The sequence below is a fragment of the Indicator indicator genome, chromosome 25 (genome assembly GCF_027791375.1).
Source record: "Indicator indicator isolate 239-I01 chromosome 25, UM_Iind_1.1, whole genome shotgun sequence".
Taxonomy (NCBI): domain Eukaryota; kingdom Metazoa; phylum Chordata; class Aves; order Piciformes; family Indicatoridae; genus Indicator; species Indicator indicator.
The window spans coordinates 1,883,439-1,905,616 of NC_072034.1; the positions used below are offsets into that span (position 1 = coordinate 1,883,439).

Consider the following 22,178-nt stretch of genomic DNA (forward strand, 5'->3'; position numbering starts at 1 on the left):
CTTGCTCTGGAGGGAGATAGGCATTTAAAGGGGCACTCATCAGTTACAGCAGCAGGCAGCTACAGCAACCCTGGCTGATGTGTGACACGCCAGGTGAAAGGAGGCAGTAGCCCTCACACATCTGTCCACATTTAGCCCAGCTCCAGGGCTAAGCTGTAGCAGTTGTTCTGTCACCCCCTGGCCACTCCACAGGGCAAGGGTTGGGGGAAGGACACTTGTGGGTTACACTTGAACAGATGTAATGAAACAGCCAAACTGCCACCACAAAGCACAGAACGTCCCACTCACCCCAGTCAATGTGGGCACAACCTTGGGCACAACAAACAGGACAGCAGTGCTGGAGGCAGAACCACGAGAGAGCCCCTCCAGGAGCGGGGAGAAGCAAGAACCAGCTGCCCCTTTTACAGAGTGTGAGGTTTGTGGTCTGGGATACAGCTGTGAGCAGCTCGGGGCAGCTGCCCTGGCTGACTGACACTGCTGACAGCCTGCAGGCTGGCCTAGGAGTCTGTCCCAGTAAAACCAGGACAACATCCCCTTTGGACCCTAAACCCAAAGAGTGCCACTTCCTTAACCTGTTCCTCACAGACTCCATCTCTGGTGACAAAGTTCTTTTCCACAGTGTGAACAGACCTGAACCACCCCACACCACTGAGCTCCCCGACAGCAGCACACCTCTAAGCTGGCAGCCCCAGCTCCCCTCCTTCTGAAGCCCTTGGCACAGAACCACCTTCTTTGCTCCCTTTGAATGTCCCACATGCAGTCTGACAGAGCTTACCAAGGCCTTGCAGGAAGCCTTGGGCTGAAGCACAGGCAGCCCAAGTGACTCCCCAGAACTGGGGCTGCGCCCCCACGGCTCACAAGCCAGAGTCAATCAGAACATGGCAGTCACTTCTCACCTGTAACAGAAGCCTCCTTTGAAGGGCTTGATGTGCTTTCTGGACAGGACATGGTCAAAAAATCTGCATGACTGCAGATGGCAGAGTTGGTGGCAATCTCCTGGTGGCACAGGTTGGCAGTTGTGTGTCATCCAGGGGTGTGGAAACCTTCAAAGCTCCCCAGTCAGGAACGATGCCTCAGGAGGGATCAAGGATGTTTCATGCTTTCTGAACTCAGTTTGACTGCACACCTGCTAGTCCCACCAAGTGCTCTCTGTAACAATGCCTCTCCCTCACTGAAGCACAGATCTTGGGAAAATGGCTTGGCAATGACATTATAAAAGCTCCTGGAAGCTACAGAACATTTTCCCTTTCATCCCTTGAAACCACGTTGATATTCAGCCATGCAGGGAATGCAGCCTTTGGGTGGCTTACTTGTGGGGTGAGAGAAGGGACTTGGAGATCTCTTCACACCCTGAGCACATTGGCACTAGAGGTGCCAACAGCAAAGAGCCACTCTGGAGAGGGAAGGGAAAGGAGGGGGCAGTGGGAAGCATGGAAATGGACCATGTAGCAAAACAGGAAGCTCTGGCCACAGGGAAATGCTTCAGTGATATCTTAAAAACACTTTTCTATGAAACTCCAGGCAGAGAGAGAGGTGAAACAAACCCAGCTTCCTGCTGATTCAGCTTCCCAAAGCCCATGTCCTGCAGCACATGGACTGTTGTGTGCCCCACAGAGAGGGCTGCAGCCTGCAGCGTTGCTCCAGCAGCTGGAGCCAGGAGCCAACCTCCTGCCAGCAAGCCCTGATACACACACTCCCACTTCACAGCCTGGGTGTGCCATTTCAGCTGGCTGCTACGAGAAGGGCTGTTCCCCTCTGGTGGCATGTGCTCCTCCACTGCTTTGGAAGCAGCTTGTGAGATGATGGGATGGGCTGCACAGCCCAGCATGGCTTCAGGACACTGCACTGGAGCAGCCTTGCAAGCCTCAGCTGGCATTTCACTTCACCACCAGACTGGTTTCCTCAGGGCCCTTAGAGAGTCTTCTGACATGAAGGTGCTAAGTGGCTTAAGTGGATTGTGGTGAAGCAGTGTGGCCATTCCCATGCAGAAGTAAAGCACCACTCATTGGTGTTACCTGCTTTCAAGTGGAGAGCAAGCAGGCTCCTTTGTAAGGGTTAGGAGACCAAAAGTGTCAGCACTAAGGAAAAGGTAGAAGTGGCGAGTGCCTAGAGACAGGAGCCAGCCTTGGGTAGCAGGCTGTGATGTCAGGTCTAAGTCACAGGTATCACTAAGCCTTGGCATGGTCACAGCCACACAGCCCCTTCCTCCTGTGAGCTAAAATCAGGACAGCAGCTCACAGCCTGTCCCCAACACCCACGGCTGCTTACCAGGAATGAATGACAGGATGGGAATCAATGAGCCCTGTTCTTCCCAACTCAGACCTCTCAAGGGATAATTGAAACTTCACGGTTCTCAGTTGCAACTGTCCATTTAGTTTGTTAAATGCCAGGAGAACTCTTGCTCTAAAGCAAGTCAGCTTCTTAAAGCCAATTTAGATAATCCCATGATCCCTGGAACACAAACAGGCAGAATTCCCAAGTACAAAGATGGCCCTGTAGTCAACATCCCTGAAGTTGAAAGACTCTTTGTTTTGTGCAATCAGCATCATCTCCAAGTTTTCTTAGAAGCCAATGTAAAGGGGACCTCACTCCAACCCCCATTCTGTAGAGGGTAAAGCTTTTCTGCCTCGTGTGCAGGGCCCCTGCAGCAGAGAGTGGCTGCTGTAGGGCACACTGAGACCCAAGCACATACACGTGATCTGCCCAACCTGCTTTTGTGGCTGTGGGCGTTCAGCAAAGTCCATTCTCCAGTTTGCTGAGTCGTCTCTTTTTCTTTCTGCTCCTAGTGAAAGGCTGATTGCAGAGCCATCAGTGGTGATCTCAGACTGAGGGGCCAGGGAAATGCTGCACGAACCACAAAGCAGTTTGCTTTCCTTGGCAGCGTTCCCCATGCTGTCACATCAATGCTCTGCCAGCACCTATTGTCCTTGATGAGTGACTCTGCACCGGCAGGACAGGATCCACTGCAAAAATTTCTTCCCATGTGCTACACTGCTAGCATCTTCTGAGCCTGCAGGAAGGCTGAAACTTCTGCCAGTGCTGGGAAATCCACAGCCCCTGAAGAGCAGCTCTTTTAAAAAGCTCATGGGCAGGTTTCCCCAGAAAACTCCCTTTTGGAGACGAGCAGGTGACGCACACAGATCTGGGGCCTCATCTCCTCAGCTAGAGCAGCTAAGCCTGCAGCCAAGTGGCTCTGCGCAGGTCTTAGCTTGTGTTTATGGCCTGGAAAAGAGCACAGAGATAATGAGGAAGGGGCATTCACTCTGTAGGCAGCAGGTCAGCAGAGCAGTTACCCCTCAGCTCGTTAGGACAGGAGGAAAACAGCACTTTGGGGATCACTATAAAACACCACGTTTTGCTAACATTGAATATTCTGTCCAGGTTCTACTTTGTTGTGAACCCCTCTCATTTGTGATGAACACTGTGGAGAAGCATTCCCAAACAGCAGACTGAGACACATTTCTTTTCAGTGAAGAGCAAATTCTTCTTCCTCCCATCACAGAAACCCTCCTGCAAGATGTGTCCTTGGGAAGGTGCCAGCCCACCTGAGTTAAGCAGGGCCCTCTCAAACTGCTTCAACACTGGCAGTAGAATTTTCTACTAGAAATGAGAGAAGGTTTCGTGAGCCACAGAAAGCACAGCCCCGTGTGGATCCATGCAGAGGGCACTTATCCCTCGGGTGGCCTCTGCAGAGGGACCGCAGCTCAGCAAGGCCCACAGGAGGTCTGTGAGCTCTGATCCGCACCTGCAGCACCTGAGCGTGCCCAGGAGAAGACTTGGAAAAGCCACAGTGGATGCAGCTGCTGCTTGCTGACATGTCACAGGCTGCTGAAGAGACAGGAGGGCAGCAGCTAGAGGGGACAGCAGCTAGAGGGGACAGCAGCTAGAGGGAACAGCAGCTAGAGGGAACAGCAGGTAGAGGGGAGAGCAGCTAGAGGGGGACAGCAGGTAGAGGGGACAGCAGCTAGAGGGGACAGCAGGTAGAGGGGGACAGCAGCTAGAGGGGACAGCAGGTAGAGGGGGACAGCAGCTAGAGGGGACAGCAGCTAGAGGGGACAGCAGCTAGAGGGGGACAGCAGGTAGAGGGGGACAGCAGGTAGAGGGGACAGCAGGTAGAGGGGACAGCAGGTAGAGGGGAACAGCACGTAGAGGGGGACAGCAGGTAGAGGGGAGAGCAGCTAGAGGGGGACAGCAGGTAGAGGGGACAGCAGGTAGAGGGGGACAGCAGGTAGAGGGGGACTTCAGCTAGAGGGGACAGCAGCTAGAGGGGACAGCAGGTAGAGGGGGACAGCAGGTAGAGGGGACAGCAGCTAGAGGGGGACAGCAGGTAGAGGGGGACAGCAGCTAGAGGGGGACAGCAGCTAGAGGGGGACAGCAGCTAGAGGGGACAGCAGCTAGAGGGGGACAGCAGCTAGAGGGGGACAGCAACCAGAGGGGGGAGCAGGTAGAGGGGGCAGCAGGTAGAGGGGACAGCAGGTAGAGGGGACAGCAGCTAAAGGGGACAGCAGCTAGAGAGGGACCGCAGCTAGAGGGGACCGCAGCTAGAGGGGGACCGCAGCTAGAGGGGACCGCTGGGCGCAGCGCCCCACAGGCAGTTTCTCGGCTCCCTGGAGCTGTTCCCGCAGTCATGGAGTCGTTCCTCCTGCCTACTCTGTCAGAAGGCGTTAGGCTGGCGGTCCGCTGCCCGTGTCCCGCCCCGACAGCGCTGCCCGGTAGCCGCACACCACCACTCACCGGCAGCTCCGGCCGGGGCCGCCCCGCTTGTTTCGCGCCCACCGCCCCGCGCACGCGCAGCCCGCGCCGCTTTGCCCACAGCGCCCCCTGCCGCCTCATTTCGGATCCAGGAAGACGCGCGGGCCCGCTCCCCGACATGTCGCCCCCTGGCGGATGCTCCGTGGCGTAACGTGCGGGTTGGAGCCGTTGGGCGCCGCAGCGCTCCGTACCGCTTCCCGTTACACGTCGCGCGTGGGGCGCCGGGGCGGCCGCTGGCAGGGGGCCGGCCCCGCCCTGTGCTCCTCGCCGTGCACGGCCGTGCGCACTCGGTGCCTTGTTTCGCCAGCTCTGGTTGGATTTCTGCTCCTCCCGTCTGCGGGGACTGAGTGGTTCAAGGTCAGGGAAAGGTGCAGTTGGAAGTGCGCTGAAAGAAGGGAGCCTGGGAGAGCAGAGGACGGCTGGTGCTCGCAGCTTTGCTCATGCACATGGCAGCCACACTGTGCTTTGTTCTGCTTCCACCTCTCCGAGGGAGCACAGGTGCCACAGAGACAGCAGCAGCATTACTGAGAGGTCTCATTTCAGTGCAAGCCCAGCAGACACCAGCCACAACTTGCACAAAAAGTGGAGCTCTGGCGTCCCTGGCCAACCTTGCTTGGTTTCAGATGCAGCTCAGCCATCTCTCCTCCAGCACCAGCTGAACGTGAGCTTGCAGGCCCCCACGATTTACCTCCTAAAGCAATGTGAAGGTCTGAATGCTGCAGGCTCTCAGGGGCCAGCATTGAGGGGATCTCTGGCATGAGCAAAGCTTGTAGCTGTGGAGACTATTGCTCCTCAGAGGTGACTTGGGCTTAGTGGTCTTCTATAGGATCTCATTTTTCCATCCCAGCGTTTCAGCGCTCACAGCTGTGCCCCTGTCCAGCCATTTCCCAAGCGCTACTTGGCAGAAAACCTCGGCAAAGGGAGTTGAGACAGCAGCCAGCTGCCAGTAGGAGCTTCACCCAGAGAAGACCACAGATTCCATGACTCAGACCCCCCTGATGTGCAAGCAGCGTAACAACTTTTACCAGCCACTCTGGGTAAATGCTGGCAGCACAACAACCAGTTCCACACTATCCAGACACTAAAGTGACATTAAAGCTGGGAACAAGTGACTCCAGATTTAAGACAGCTTGGCTCCTGCTCCTACCAGCCCCATCAAGGTGTCTGCTCAAGCCATGTCTCCAGAGCCTGGAATGGTGAAGGGCAATCCCACCTGGGACACAGCTTAGAGGAGTTCATGTCCTCCTGGTAGCACAGGCAGACCAAGGCGAGAGGAGTCACCAGACCAAGAGCAACACCTTGCCAGCCACCTGGGACATAAACAGTGTCCAATTTCTTCATAACCTAGGAACAACACAAGGCAGGGCCTCTCGGAAACCAGGAGAGGACCAGCAACAGTTTGTGGGTGGCACTGAGTTTCCAACCCTTGTGTTGCACCTACAGGGCTGCAGCACACCAGAGCTCATCAGCTCCAGCCAAACACAAGCAGTGTGTGACACTATGCCATGGTGCCTCCTGCCACCACCTGCCAGCCACCATCAGTGGTCTTTAGACAGCATTTTCTGCACAGCAAAAGATGAAGCATGCTCCACAGCCACCTGTGTCCAAGAGAAGCAGGAACATGGAGAGATGCTGCAGACATCAGTAGTTTATTGGTATGTTTAGTCAAAACACATTCAGAATGGAAACTTAAAAGTAAAAATACTTTCCACCTGCAACAATTAAACTAGAATCTACTAGCATAGAATGCTGGACACGTTACAGCAAGAAGGATGGTATCCACTGTCTTGGAGACCTTCTTAAGCCGAGATGGGTCAGCCAAGCTGGTTGGAACAGAACCATGATGACAAAACACTCCCACCACCCACAGAGCAGCAGCCAAAAGCAATGGTCAGTGAACCCCCTCCTTTGCTCTAAGAGGTACAGGTGCTACCAACAGTCCACAGCACAGCAGGTGAGCTATCCCCGTGTAAACGTCTCTGGATGATGGTCCAGTGGTTGGTCATGTCACTCAAACAAGAAGCAAGCCAGAAAGCAGAATGGCTCAGGAGCTCTTTCTGATACTCCAGGGTTTGTTGTGAAGATTATTCCCAGGGCCATTTGCCAAATGAACAAAGGAGGTGGCAGCGAAGCACCACGGCACTAGGAGGGGGAAGGACAAGGCTACAGGAATCATTCCAGGGGCAAACTGCCAACAGCAATTTCTCCAGAAGCTTCAAACCCAAGCAGTGGGGCTTTGTGGAGAGCAGGTACTACAGAATCCCAGGGAACAGCTGAAAATGCCTTCAACAAAACTGAAACGTGACAACGGAGAGCGGCAGAGACGTTCCCCAGAGAAGGGTCTGACAATAGTGCAAGACTTACCAGAGCAGAGACCTCCATCCTGGGAGCACAGACAGACAAGACGGATGGATGGACGCTGCTTCGCTGTGCCTCATGTACAGGAAAGGATGTGCAAAATCTTCCACCTCACTCAAACCAGCAGGGATTGCATAAACCAGAGACAATACACTGCTGTGGTGCCCTACCCGCTTCCGCTCTCTGAGGTGGGGCCTTCTGTGCCTGGAGCAGCGTTAAGTGGTCACACTTTCAGAGAGGCACCTGCCAACACCCCCCTCTGCTTGGGCAAGTGCAGCCCAGCTGTGCTGGCTGCTGCAGCTGCCCTCCGTGGCCACGCTCCGGGACATGCTCCAGACACAGGTCACACCGAAGAGGAGGAGGTCTCCTTCCTAGCCTTCATCCCGGAGCCACGGACGTGTCAGCTTCAGCTGAGAGTTATGTGCAAAACGAGTAAGAGTTTGTAAAAAGTGCAACGGGAAAATGCAAATACTTAAGAGCTGCTGCTTTGTCCTCTGAGAATTGCAGTATCCTCCTCTGAAGAGCTTGGCCTGGCAAAGGATGCTCAGTTCTGCTGACCACAGGCTGGCCAGAGGCGCTCACCCATCGCCACTGACTTCCGACATTCACATCCAGGACAGATTCCAGCTCTGCTTTTCTTTGATTAAGGAGACAACCTGCAGACCACTCGATGCCTTCTTGCTCCCTTCCCCCCCTCTGCCACAAACCAGGCGAAGCTGTTACCCGAGGATGAGCACTAGAGCAAGGTTTGACTGATTCATAGATACTGCACTTTTTGGGTTGGTTTGGTTTTGGTTTTGTTTTTTTTTGTTTTTTTTTTTTTTTTTTTTAATACAATTTTTTTTTCCATGATTTCAACGCTTTGCAGCCGACCGGCTTGGCAGCACAGTAATTGATACACGGTTACTGTACAAAGTCACCAGCAAGACTGGAATGATGTGTTCAGAGAAGGCACCATCATGCTTATTACATTACCAGAGAACTCAAATACAGTCAAGACAAGTTTCACTGTACAACGCTTATCGAGGGGGCCGGGGCGGGAGGAGTGTGTCGAGCAGCCATCCCTGTCCTGGAGAGGGGCAGATAGAAAAAACCTGACGTGAGCTATCAAACCAGTTGCCTACTCAGGGCCATGACCCCGGAGCTCTGGGTTCTGCTTCTGTTTACAGCTAAAGGGATTCCTTCTGGAATAAGAGGTGTGTAGTCTGGTTAAGGTTTGGGTGTGTACAGGCGTTGGTCACAGCCAGCAGATCAGATGCCCGCATCGTTTCCCGAGCTATTCTGTCAGAGGGAGAGGATGAAAGGGGCTATTTCCTCCGAGGCCTCCTGCAGATGTCACAGCCACGAGTTCAGAGTAGCCATCAGTGCATTGGATGAGTGCGTAAACACGAGTCTGTCTGAGCTGAGTGTTCTAAGAAGGACAAAAAAAAAACAGAAACAAAAAAAAGAACCAGGCAAACTTCTCCAATTGCACAGATTGCACTGTTTGTGTTTCCAACGGGAAGAGGCAGAAGCAGGAGCACTGACACCAAGTGTGCAGCAGAGGGGTTTGGACTGCAAGGACCCCGAATTCTACTGGGCACGTCCCTGTCCCTTAGGTCACCTTTGTTGCAGATAGTTCACCGGTCTGTTGTTTGTGTTCTTTTGTTTGTTTGTTCTCAGTCCTCCTTTCTCCAAGTCTACATTGACAAATTAACAGCGTGACTCCTGGTGTGAACTGGGGGAACCAACGTCCACCTCGATTGAAACTGGAAACCAAAGGATGCTTCTCACATCAAAGAAATGATCGGGAGGGCTGTGTCACATTCCAAAGCCAAAAGAAATGAACGAGAATGCAAACACGATGGACGCCGTGCCGGCGGGCAGGGGAGGCCCCTCAGCGGCGCTGCCCGGCGAAGCGCCCCTCCATCTGCCCGCTGCCGCGGCCCGAGCCCAGCTTCTGCGCCATGCCGCCCCGCGCCGGGGGTCCTCTGCCGTCGCGCTCCCGTAGCATGCCGCCGCCCACTATGCCGCGGGGCCCCCCGGGGCCGCGCTCGCTGCGCCGCAGCTCCCGGCGCTCCTCGCCGCCGCCCCGTGTCTCCCTCTCGCGAGCGGCTCTGGTCTTCTTCTCCTCCACGTTGAGGCGCACCTCGCCCCGGAACATAATGGGCTTACGGGAGAGGGGGGCAAGCACACGTTAGGCACCGTCCCGCGGGGCCCGCGCCCCGCCCCTGCCTGCCCCCCTGTGCGCCCCACAGGCACGGCCAGCGGCACGCTGCAGCACACGGCTTGGGGCAAGGGCCTTAAACATCTCCAGGGAGGGGGCATCCACAGCCTCCCTGGGCAACCTGTGCCAGTGTCTCCTCACCTTCACTCAAGAATTTCTTCCTAATCTCCAGTCTAAACCCCCCTGCCTCCAGCTTCAATCCATTCCCTCTCACCCTGTCCTTGACAAAAGTCCCTCCCCAGGTCTCCTGTAGCTCCCACATACTGGAAATGAAACCTGCTGCTTTCTCCTCCACAGCTGGTCAAGTCACAGCTCCAAATGACTGTGATCCTTTGCCCAGACCCCAGAACTCAGCAAGGTTGCCTACTGGGCTTTTAACCTTGAGAGGATCTCTGCAGTCAGTGCTGAGCTGCATGTGGTGCCTGCATGCAGAGGTAAACCTGAACTCGGTGTGAGGGATGCTGGCACAGCAGACCCCTCCTCACAGAATGAGTATGCCAGAACCAGGCTTTTTGTACAACTGCTGCCTGAATGCCAGAAACAACCACCACACAAACTGGGCCAGCCCCCAGAACCTGGGGCTGAGGGCTGCTCAATGCCAGTACTCACTTTGGCAACTAAAATCCGCTGGACGGGTTCAGAATCATCAAACACCACAAACCCAAAGTTGGGCAGCTTTCCTCCCACTCCTTTGGTGTTTATGCGAAGTTCTACCACATTTCCAAAGCCTGGGGAAACAAAAGCCAGGTTACCAAACCCACAGTGCCACTTGTCCCAGACAACACCTGCAGCGCTGTGTCAGCTAAAAGCTCCCCTCTAGCTCTAAGTGAATGGTTGTGGCAGTTTTAGGCTGTGCCTAGGAAAATTTTCCACAGATTGAGTAGAGAAGTGGTAGAATGTAAAGGGGAAAATAATGGTAAGGTTTAAATAATCCCTTTGGTCTGATAACTAACATAACGTTAGTTGTGTAAACTAACTCTTTCTCTTTTCGGCTTCTTTGTTCCAGCAGATCCTGGCTGGTGGCTTTTGCTTAGCTGTTGCTGACCTTGGCTGCATTATTGCTGTGGCTAAGTACTAACGAGCTGCTCTCTGCTCTTCTCTCTTTTTCCCTTGTATAGAGTGGGGGAAGGAATCAGGGAGGGGGAAGCTGTTGGTAGCCACCTGGTTTTGTCCAGGGGGTTCTTGTGTTGTTCCTAAATTGTAACTATATGTAAATATTGTCTCGTTTGTACATATTCATTGCACTTCATATTTCTTGATTGTAGCATGCTTGTAAATATAGCTTCATTTGCCTTCCAACTGAGCTAGTCTGGCAATTTGATTTTGGGGGGTTATTTCAATCCACCACAACGGTGCAGGATCTTTCAAGAGCGTTTCCTTCTCAGCCTGTGCAGCTGGCAGGGGCACTTACTCATGAAGAACTCCTTCAGCTCACTCTCGTCGATGTCGTGAGGCAGGTTGCCCACGAAGAGCTGGTGGCTGTCTGGGTAGCGAATGATCCGGCGATTATCCGACTCGTTCTGCTCCATGTCCCCTCTCCCTGTGGGCAGCAGAGAGTAGAGCCACTGAGGTCAGAAGATGTGTGTGGATTGGGATGGACACACGTAGGAACTGCACTCCAACAGTTCTGTCCCTTCAGCTCCTGCACTCATGTGTACCATGGGTGACACAGCAAGGAGGAGGCCACCTTCCCCTTCATGCAGCCCTGGCAACTCCACAATGACACAACACAGGAATTGTTTTCCTTTTACCTGGTTTCCTTGGTCAGGTTAAGTAAATCCAGGCTAACTACACCACCTGGCACAGTGGGGAAGCTTGTTTAGGATGTCCTTGTTTTACCAGGGCTGTTACACTGATGAGGAGCTCACCACCCAGTAAAGGCACTTTTATAAACACCTGGATTTGGGTCACCTCCTCATCAATGCCTTAGCACAACAACTCTGCACTGACCAGAGCCAAAAGCACTTTGAAGCCCAGTCCACACCACTGTGGTATGCACTTAGTGGAGATGCTTGGTCACTGAGACTCACCCACATGTGCTCTGCCACCTCCTGCCAGCTCTGCACTGCCACTGAAGGGTAGACACAACTCCACCCCTCCCACTCACCACTTCTTTTCACGCTCAGAAGGTGCTGAACTGATCCACACCCTGTAACACCAGGCCTTTGACTGGCAGCTTTTGCCCAGCACTGCCAGAGCTCTGCCACACCACTGGACTCGGCTGAAGACTGCAGCTCTGAAGGGTTTCAACCCTGAACATCACTTGTGACAGCTGTCAGGTAGGGTGTATGCTCTCCAGCTAGACCACCCTGCAGCTCTGGATGCTCTGTGCAAGAAAATGCAATGAGCTGGCTGCTCAGAAAGCAAGAGCAAGGTGAGGCAGCCAGCCTGACAATGGTATTGTAGAGAACTGCACAAGACAAGTACAAAATTGTTAACTGAGGCCACCAGGCTGGGAAGGTTTCTGTCCAAAACAAAGGGCAACAACAAACACTGAAGAACTCTCACTTCAAAGAAGCAGCCAAACTAAGAGGAAATGGAAAAAACCATCAGCTTCCCATGCATGCCAGCTCTTTGGAACTGCATTAAGCCACATGAAAACCATCTTTGGCTTGGCTATTAAAAACCATGTCACCAGGACAGAAGCTTGGAAGTGATGCCTGGTCTCTGCACCCCGGCATATTCCCACATCTCTAGCTGGAAGCAGGAGCAGGCAGGTCCCTGACAGCCAGTCACCCCCACTGCCCACCCCAAGCAGGAGCTGATCCACCTCACCTGGCCGAGGGCCGCGGGGTGGGAACCCTGGCCGCTCCCTGGGACGCTGCTCACGCACACGAGGGGGCTGAGACTGGGCTTCAGGTTTAGTTTCAACTCTTGGCTAGAACAGCAGGAGAAGATGCATTATTAAACACTGGTCCAGCAAAAAGCAAAAAACAAACCCCCAGACAACCCCCCCACAAGACTCAGATAAGCAGCATGCACAAAACAGAGACTCCAGAGATCCACCTCCACGTGAATGCGTTTGGGAGTGAATATTTTCACCTCTACCAATTCCTCTGTACCAATCCAGGACTGCAGTGCTCAAGTAACCCTGCCAAAAGGGGCACAGCAGAAGGAGCTGTCAGCTGCTGAAAGGTGCTCTCAGTCACAGTGTCTCCCCAATACGTGGCTAAGTAAACTGCCCATGTCTGACCAGGTACTGACACCCCCATGCCCTGTTGCTCAAGATCCCCTCACCCTGACTGTAAACCCTGCACAGATGAACTAAAGCTTCTCCATGCCAGGCTCAGACTTCATGGAGTAAGAGATAGTCTGGGATGAACATGAAGGGATGGGCAAATCACATTTTCTGTCTGAGCCCCAAGGCTTCTTCTCCTTGAGCGCAGAACAGCTATAGGGAAACTATCAAAAAGGAGAACAAAACCCAAGCCCTGGGAAGTGCACTTGGTATTTCTGATACAACAAAGCCACCTGAGGTGACAGTTTCTACATACACTGCTGGGGATATTTTTCAACCTTCCTGATGTCAAGACCATGATGCTCAAAGCACACCCTTCACATTCTCAGGAACTAGAACACCTATTCTGTTTTTTGCAAGCAAAAAAAAAAAAAAAAAACACCTTCTAAAGCTGACTTGAGAAGGAGATAGAACAATTCAGAAATATCTGGGCAGCCTGCTGCTGTTGCCAACAGTCCTGAGCTCCATTTTCTGTGCAGCAACTGCTGCTGTGCTAGGTCCTTATCTCAGCAAGCAAAGTTATCCTCAGGAGCATGAAGAACACTGCTCTCCAAGGCAGACTAAACACAAGGACAACAGCTACAGGCCCAGAATGCCCTGCAACACTGGTTTGTGTTCATCACCTCCCTCATTTCCCTTGAGGACAGCTGATGGTTCCAGCTCAGAAGCCTGTCTTTGACATGCATCATGCAGCTATGATGCACCAAGGGAGTGCTTCAGCTCTCCTGTCACTGGTGCTGTTGCTCTGCCCAGCTAGGTGTCAGCCTGGCCCTCTAACATTCCTTGTTCCACAAATAAGCTACAAGGATCAGCCTTGCTGTGAAATCTCCTTTTCACTGCACCTCCTCATGGGTGGCTGGAGCTCCCCTGCCATCTTACACTAACTACTGCATTGTAAATTATACCTCAAAAGCCAAACTCAGCACATGCAGACCTCCAGTCCTTACATGCTTCAGGATTAAACACTCGGTCCTTCCTTCAAGCACAACAGAGACCTTGCTCAGTCACTTAAGGCCTTCCATTCAATCCCAAGTAACAGTTAACTTCTACCCACAGGCTTTGTTTCACAGATCTTCTCATCTATCACACAAATACTTTGTCCACCCAAACAACACAGAGCTGCTCTTATCAGCTGCTTTCTGATCAGAACCACCCCTTTACCCAGCAGAAGACTGTCTCAGTGCTCTCTGGCACTGCACTTACACCACTCTGCTCTCCCAGGTCACTGCCAGTACTCACAGCATCACAAGACAATTATTGAGGACTGCCATTTCCAGCCCAGGCAGCAGCTCCCTGCAGCAGTCGAGGTGGATCAAGACACAGAACAAGGATTTCAACAGACAACGACTAAGGAGCCAAGTATGGCACAAACCTCAGCCTAACAGGGCTCACATGGGGAGGGGGAAAGGGCTGGCAACCAGCAAACCCAGCCACAGGTCAGCCTCTACTCACTGACCTTGGACCCGAAACCCCTGACAGAGAAAGGTGGAACAATCCAAAGGCTGGGACAAATCTCTTTGTGAAACCTAACAAGGCTTACAAAATTCTCTGGAGTGAGACACCTGCCATGATGCACACAAGAGCCAAGCAAACAGAGCAGAATCCAGGCTGCACATAAAGCAGAAGAAAAGCCCATGTCCTCTCAGCAGAATTCCTCAGGCAGCTGCCAGGCTGTCCCCAGGGTGAACATGCACCACAGGACTTGCTAAGGGCATCCACCACTCCCTTCCACAAAGGCACTGCAGATTCCAGAGGAGTCTACTCAGCGCCTGAACAGATTTAGAGTGGTGAGAATGCAACCCCTATAAACTGATCCTTCTCATAACTGACCACTCCCCAGCCAGAAGACAAGAGCCAGGGAGCATTCTGCCTGCCTCCACCCTTCCAACAGCCCTGCAAGCAAGACCTGTGCAGGCCTTCAGGGGTGCTGAGCCAGCACTACCTGGGCTGTAGCTGTAACATGATAAGAGACGGGGAGAAGCTGGAGAGCTGCAGAGAAGGGGAAGAACAGTGAATAGCTGCTCTGGAACCTCCCTGAGGCTGGCTACCACAGCATCCCAGAGGAGCTGCCCACCCACTAGTGCAATCTGCTGTCCTTCACACACACCACATCTGGCATACATGCATCCCAGAGGACAGGAAAAAGATGCTACTGATCTGCAACCCCTGCAGGAGTTCCTCAGGTGCCTTCTCTGCCAGCTTTCTGTGTAGCTCATCTGAAAAGTGAGCAAGACACAGAGCTAAGAACTGACTAGCTCTGCCTCCAGAAGAGCTGAGAGATGAATTCTTGCCACTTCAGTATCATTCAGAAACTTCCACACAGAACTGCTTCACCATGAAGTGGCAGTAGGAGCCCCAAGGGCAGAGAGCATGCCAAGCTGCAGCAGGGGCACCTACAATCCCTATTCTGCTCTCTTGTCCAGAGCACTACACAGGATTGTTGCAGCCATGGTACAGAACCCCACCCTCCCTGCTGCAAATACCTCAAAGCCCACCTTGGTTCTGCATGAGGAAAGCCCCTTCTTGAGGAGAAGCAGCACAGCTTTTACAGCTCAAACACCACTGCAGTGCTCAGAGCCCTGCTGAACCTGACCAAGGCTTCCCAGCTCATCAGGGAGCCATTATCCGATTGCCATGGCAGAAGCAACACCATACAAGGAGGTTTTGCTGGTTTGTTTCCCGTTCTCTTTTTTAGCATGCATTTGGCTGAAGGGCAGCCCTAGACAGATTCTTCTGTGCCATTAAGAACTGGAGAAGAAACCAGTGTCAAACCATCAGCTGCAATGACCTGGCTGTTCTCTTCCAAACGGCAGATTTTTGGAGATGAACTCCTGTGGCACACAGAGCTTTGGTGCACAGCAGCAGGAGGAGAGGTTAAAGCAGACATTTTCTATTTGGAGGGCTTTTATACAGATGGAGACAGCTGAGCTGAGTCTCAGCCTACCTCACACCAGCATGGCATGTGCAGGACACGAACTATCACCCAGGTAAACCTTCCTTCCTCTTTCCCCTCCTCACCCAATCAGCCTAGGAATGGGAAGACAGCATTGTCCTGGCAAGGAAATGTGGCTCCTTCCATTCCTCCCACAGTCATAAGTTGGTACAGGGTTCTGTGACAGGTTAACTACAAGTGGATAATGAAATCCAGCATACTTGTGTGGACATCAAGGCCTCTTGCACCTCCTTGGGAAAGGGTGCTGTCCCTTTTTGCTGCTGGGGCACTTCTGCCAATGAAATGCCCCTTTCCAACACGCTTTGGAGAGCCACTGTTTTGTGGGCAGTTGTTGTTTGGTTGGTTTGTTTTTCCCTTGCAAACCAAATCATATCCCATTAAGACAGGTCAAAAAAAACCCCAAACCCCATGTCAGCAGTGATTTCTTCTTTCCTCATGAGCAGATTTTAAGGCCACCATCACCCAAAGTCACTCCTGTTACAAGGTGAGCGCATGAACATGTAAGACAATTTGTGCAATTGAAGTCAAACAAATTGATCTGTTAATTAAAAAAAAAAATAAAATAAAACCAAGCCCAAACTGAAGCAGTTTGCAGAAGTAATGAGACAATCCAAGGTGTTCACAGATGGGTTACCTGTGAGACTGGTGCTTTAACATGGGGTGGAATTCCAGAGGAAGAAACAGTACCACTAGGAGGCAGGTTTTTACTGGTCACTGAAGCCCAAGAGAAAGCCTGCAGGAAATGCAACAAACCTAGGCTACTAATCATGGCACACCACTGACATTCCTTCAGGGAAACTTCTCTGCTGAAAACACACTTTTTGCTTCACCTCTGACTCTTAAACACTGGGCTGTGCAAACATTACAGGGAGGACACGGAAGGATCTGCAGTGCTGCAGACTCCAGCAGCATGGAACAGTTGTGTATGGTGCCCACTATGGATACCTGAGTGAGCCCAGCTCACATCACTGCTTTCTATGCCACCAAACCTAGGACTGGAAACCATGTGGTGTTCAGTGTCTTCTGCACAAAGAAAAGAAGTGGATGCCAGAAGTTAGAAATAAAAATGGAAAAGAGCAAAAGGACGGACTAAAAAAACCCCCGTGGGAGACAGGCTGGAGCTAGAAAATGACCTCTCCAGCTTTTGCCAGTGCCTCCATCGCCCTCAGAGACCCAGGTGTAACCATACCAGGTGAAGCACAGTGTGCCCAGTGGTTTGCAAGATCAGGAACCCTGCCTCTAAGGGAGACAGGCAGCGTGCCCCTGTTGCCTTTGAGCCTGTAGTGCACTGTGGGGCTTGTCACGGGAGAGGGCTGGCTGCCATGGTGTGAGGTTTTCAGTGGTGAGAGCTTAAGGTGTTTCCTTGACCTGTGCTAACTGCAAATTTACAAAGGTTTACACATGCATAACACACACACACACCTTAAAAGCAGAGCTAAAATTTACCATAGGTGACTTGAGCAACACTTAACAGGAATGTTCTTCCCTCTTCTAGTGAACCCTTTCCTGTTTCCCACTGCAGGCTCAAGTCCAGCTGTTCACACACTGACAGGAGGGACCAGTCTGGCCGCTCCAAAAGGCTGCATCCAAACCCAAACCTGCTGGTTTACCATCTGCAGCTAGAGGCACAGCTGTGACTGTTAACTCACCTTTGGTGGTTCTTGTGGTAGTGAAACAGGTTCTACAGGAGGTGGAGATGGAGACTTCTCTTCCAGCTCCTCTAGGGTCTTCTCTTCTACTTCAGCTTTCAGCTCCTCAGGTTTTGTTTCCGATTCCAATTCTGGCTCAGGTTCATGAGATGACTCCTCTAGTGCCTCCTCTATCCCATTGCTACAATCACCAAATGCAGTTCATGCAGCTTATCAATTGCTTTGTATTGGATGGCTTTTTACAAGCTCTGCTATGGTAACAGCTGCCATTACAAAAAATCATTCCCCTTCGGTTGCTACCATATGGTGCCCACTGTGAGGAGCTGGGCTGTACCCCTGTAGTTGCACACAAAGCCATTTCTTACTCCTGCTGAAGCAAAAACATGTCTTAAAATTCTCTGCAGAATCTGAAAATCACACAGCCATACAAACCCTTCAGGCAACAGCTGCTAAACTCAAGGGCTCTGCTCTAAAAAGAGCAGAAGCACAGTGAGGGACCAGGGGAAGGTTAAGCTCTGCTGTACATCTGTACAGTGACCTCCCTCCCTCCACAAAAGAAGCCCTGTTCCAATTACAAAGTTAACATAGCACAGATCCTAGCCAGTCCAGTCTAGTTTCCTAAGCTACCTGTTAAACCACATCCAGAATCCACAGCCCAAGCAATTCTGTTGGTTCTAATAACAAATTCTGAGTCTAAAAGGACATCTTACGTTACAGGGTGGTTTTCGTAGTAAGTACTGCTGGTGTTCTCTTGCACAGGCTCAGGTGATGGTTGTCTTTCCTCCTGCTCCTCTTCCACCTCTTCCTCAGACTCTGACAAAAAAAGAAAAAAACTTCCTTAAAAACCTCGGCAAGTATACACAAGCCACGCTTAAAATAAAAGCATGTTAAACTAACAATAATCCAAAGAAACCTACAGCAACAAACTAAGGCCAAAGTGGCTGCAAGGGAAGACACAAGGGAAGACCCCTCCAGTCATTCTAGAAGCTTTGTTTCTTACTGGTTTCACCAAAAGGAGAAACAGGAGACATAATGCTGCTAGGAAGCTCTGGGAGGAGGCTTCCAGGGTCTCTTAAATCAGCAGATGCCTTTAATATGTTGGCAGTAAACCAGAAAGACTGCACCATCAGTTCAGAAATCTCAGCACCTAAAACTAAACAGATTCACCTCAGACACAAGGATTGCCTGGGATGCTCTGTTCCAACTGCAGGAGCTATCCAGTGCCCATGTGCACACATTCTGGCTGTCTCAGCAAAGGGAGGGGAAAAGCCTACCCAGGTGACGTTCAGCCCCTGACCAGAAGTGAACTACTACCTGTGGTGATGACAGGGAAGTGAACCAGGGGTCACATTTGAAAGGCCAACCCCTTTGGTTCTTCAAATCACTTTACCTAAAATTCCCACAGACTGAAGGAATCAAATCTCCCTGGAGCAGCCAGTGGCAGCACAAGCTCCATTACTCAATATTCCCATTCTCTGCCCAGCCTCACCCACCCTGAGCCAGCTGAGTCCCTCAAGGAGTAAGGTATTGACACATGACCTTCACTTCTCAGAGGGTCTAGGCCCAGCAGACAGTTCCAGCAACAGAACCCATACCCCACCTCAGCCCCCCACACTGCCCAGAGGAATGCAATGCAGTTCATGCACTTCCATCTCTTCCAGACACTGATGGAGACTATGTACATGCCAGGGCAAGAAGACAAACTACATCTATGGTTCTTCTCACCTTCATCAAGTTCTCCTTCTGAATCCCCAAACACTTCATCTTCGTATCTGAAGATATCATTATGGACATAGAACTTGTTTGGAACAGAGCCCTGTAAAAGAGCACTCTGATGCACTTTTTTGCAGACACATTAGCAATCACCAACAGGGAGGATCAGAGACACAAGCTCTGGGGTACACACCAGCATTTTGGAACAGGGCTATTTCACTATAGCCACCTCCTAAGCAGTGCCTCTTCTTCTCTAAGCAAACAGTTGAACAATAACTTCTGCCCAATGGAAAAGAGGAAGTTTCAAGCAGAAAAAAAACACCAAGCAATTTTGCTAAGTCAAGGCAGTCACAGCTTCTAACTCAAGACCCTCAGTTTCATCAAGGAATCTGCAGTCTCCCTGTTACAAAGACTTCATAATACAAAAGCAGTGACTGAATGCTTACATCATTACACAAGAAAATAACAAAGAAATTCAGCAACTCCAAACATCATCCACACACAGGTTGTGGTGAAGTGGGGGAGAGCAGCAGAAGGAACACAAGCCACCCTTTGCCCTTAACACAGCTCTGCTCTGGCTAGGAACTACATTTGAGGCAGTCATTTGCTCAGCTTCAGCCCATCCTCACATTTGCCAACAGTCCTGAGCTACACCAGAGACCTGGTCTGCAGGGCTGGACAGGAATGGTTTTATTTATTTCTGCCAAGAGCAGCTCCCAAATACAAGCTCCAATTTGTTTTTCATTACTGCTTCAACACTTCAAGGCCAAGACCACAAAGCAGCTGAGGATGGGTCCAGCACCCTCCCTTCCCTGCACTCACACACCCTGACATGGGCCAAGGTCTCTCTAAAAGCCAGATCCCATGGGTTTGCCCCACTAGGACGAATTGGGCAGGTCTCCATCATCACTACTCACAGTGCAACCACACCTCACAGGTACTTACCTCTGGAGCAAGCACAAAAGTCTGCATGAACTTCCTCATGGGCTGCCCGTTGTTGGAGAGCTCTCCCATCACCTGCACCACCACCCCGTCGCTCAGCGTGGCGTGGGCGTCCACGTGGCGGATCTTGGTGTGGCACTCACTGAACTGCAGGGACATCACCTTCTTGTGTATCTCCTAGGAAGGGAGAGCCACACTGCAGCTACAGCCAGCTGAGCACCAGCTTGACACCTCCTAAACACCCGATTTGAACCCACACAAAGCAGCGCAAGGCGGATGCTCAGAAGGTAAACACCAAGAAGTATCTTTCACTGAGCACAGGCTGCCTGGGCTCCTCTTAGCTTTGATTCTGACATTTCCCACCAGGATTCAAGCACTTCTCAGAGCAGTTCAACAGCATTCAACTTGCCATCAAGCTGTATTAGAGCACAGGACCTATTTTAAGGCTTCATTTTTGAAAGGGCCTGTGAGAAGGACAGAACTTATCCTATACTTAAAAAAAAACCCCAACCCAAAACATCACTTCTCAAAAAAAAAAAACCTAACCCTCTACACATCCACAAAGTACCCAGATGTCTCAGGAGGGGCAGGATCTGCACTGCCAAATCTGGTTTTGGCAGTGAAAGGAGCCCTGGGCTAAAAGCCACACTGCTCAAACATGTGGCTACCATATGAACAGATGCCCCATGGCATTACCCTGATAAAGAGCTACAACCAAAGTGACAACTTGTTTCCTGGGTTCACTTCACTTCTCCACGAGTTACCTTCCACTTTATGGAAACTTCACTCACAGAATTTGGTAAGATACATAATCCCACGTAACTCACAAAGATCAAAGTCCCCTTCCCAAGGAACCACTTCTAACTGAAAGAAGACACAGCAACAGCACAACTCTTAACAGGCCTCTTGATTTTCCTTCCCATCCTAAATCTACTTTCTGCAGTCCAGACACAAAGCTGATGAACCAAACACAACCCACAGTAAAAGCAGCGATGATCGAACAGAAAAATCCAAGCCAACAAACTACTATCTGCCTCTGAACAGGAGGCAGCACCACAATACGTGAGTCACCAGGGAGAAAAATCAAAGTCCCTGGTGAAAAGACAGCCTGGTGTCTAGGAGGAAGTTCTGAGCAGTAATGAGTGCCACAAGGCCTGGGTTGGATACGCACAGCTTGGCCATACACTGCTTCCTGCGGCTTCCCGCTGGCATCCAGCCCTCCGTGCACATAAGAAGAATTCCTGCCATAGAACCTGCAAGTGAAGAGATGGAAAGGTCACAGCAGTGGGAAAAAAAAAAAACAACACAACAAACCCAGCAGATATTTTAGCTCACGGTTATAGAGCTGAGTGCCTCAGGAATTTCAGCAGGAACAGCCAGTCAGGATGTACTGACCACTGAGGCTCCCTGAGCACAGCAACAAACCCCACAGGCTGCACAACAGCTGCAGCAAGCTCCTGAACCAGCCTCAACCCTTCCCTTGCCTCCCCTAAGCAAAGTGGCCATTTTGGCTTGAAGATTCCTCTCCAGCCTAAGAGAAACAAGCCACCTGCCCCAAGGCAAAGCTGCAACTACTGCTGCCCCACCAGGAGTACATTCAGTGCTGGATGTGGCCCCAGAGCAGCGTTCTCTCTGCTTCTGACAGCCAGACATAGCCTGGCTCTGGCTGCACTGCTGGGTGCACTGAGTCACTGCCTACAGCAATCTCCACCCTGTACCACTGGCACAAAAAAAGTATTCAAATGCATGTTACCCAAGCACAGATCTCTGCAGCACTCCACCAAAACCAAGCTCTCAGACCTTTTCCTGATCCAGCTTCTAGTCTGGCCTCCCAAAGCTGCTATGTAACATACAAACACTTGCTTTCAATGTTTTCCTTATATTTCAGGGGTGGGTTTGCACTTTCATTCCGCTTCCAAATGTTAAGCCTAGAAGAGTCCAAGTTTATCTCTTATGCAGGCTCCACAAGAAAACTCTCTTTTTACCTTAGGCCTTTCTATCATTCCAAACTGACCCTTCTGTTCTGCAATCAGGATTTCCACTCCTCCACTTGCCCACAATGTGGCTGCTGCCCTGAAGAACTGGTGCAGTCACACCCTTTCCACGTCTCCTAAAACACTCTCAGCTGCCTGACCTTGGCAGGTGATGGATAGCTGCAGTTTTCAGCAAGATGAAATTATTTCCCAAGAGTTAGCCAGGTCCATTTCCTCACACACTCAAACATGATCTGACTGCCCAAAGCCACAATTCAGGCTGCGTGTGCAGGTCCTACCTGTGCAAGAAGTCAGGAGCTTTATTTAGCAGGGTGTAGTACTGTCTCACGAACTCCCGCCCCACGAGCAGGGGACTTGGCTTCTCCATCACCAT

The 22,178-nt window shown here is 51.5% G+C and overlaps 1 protein-coding gene across 2 annotated transcripts; it reads right to left on the reverse strand.

The window, feature by feature from the left end:
• Positions 1–8,986: 8,986 nt before the first annotated feature.
• On the reverse strand, positions 8,987–22,178 carry G3BP2 (G3BP stress granule assembly factor 2). 2 transcript variants are annotated; one of them, XM_054392201.1, is made up of 11 exons: positions 22,084–22,178; positions 20,983–21,064; positions 19,815–19,988; positions 18,882–18,972; positions 17,867–17,969; positions 17,157–17,337; positions 16,142–16,240; positions 12,092–12,194; positions 10,728–10,856; positions 9,926–10,044; positions 8,987–9,259 (listed from the first exon to the last, which is right to left on the reverse strand). In XM_054392201.1, exons 1-11 carry the CDS (start codon positions 22,176–22,178, stop codon positions 8,987–8,989), a joined length of 1,449 nt encoding a protein of 482 aa, XP_054248176.1. The 2 variants fall into 2 exon arrangements, with proteins under 2 accessions (XP_054248176.1, XP_054248177.1); XM_054392202.1 differs by lacking the exon at positions 16,142–16,240.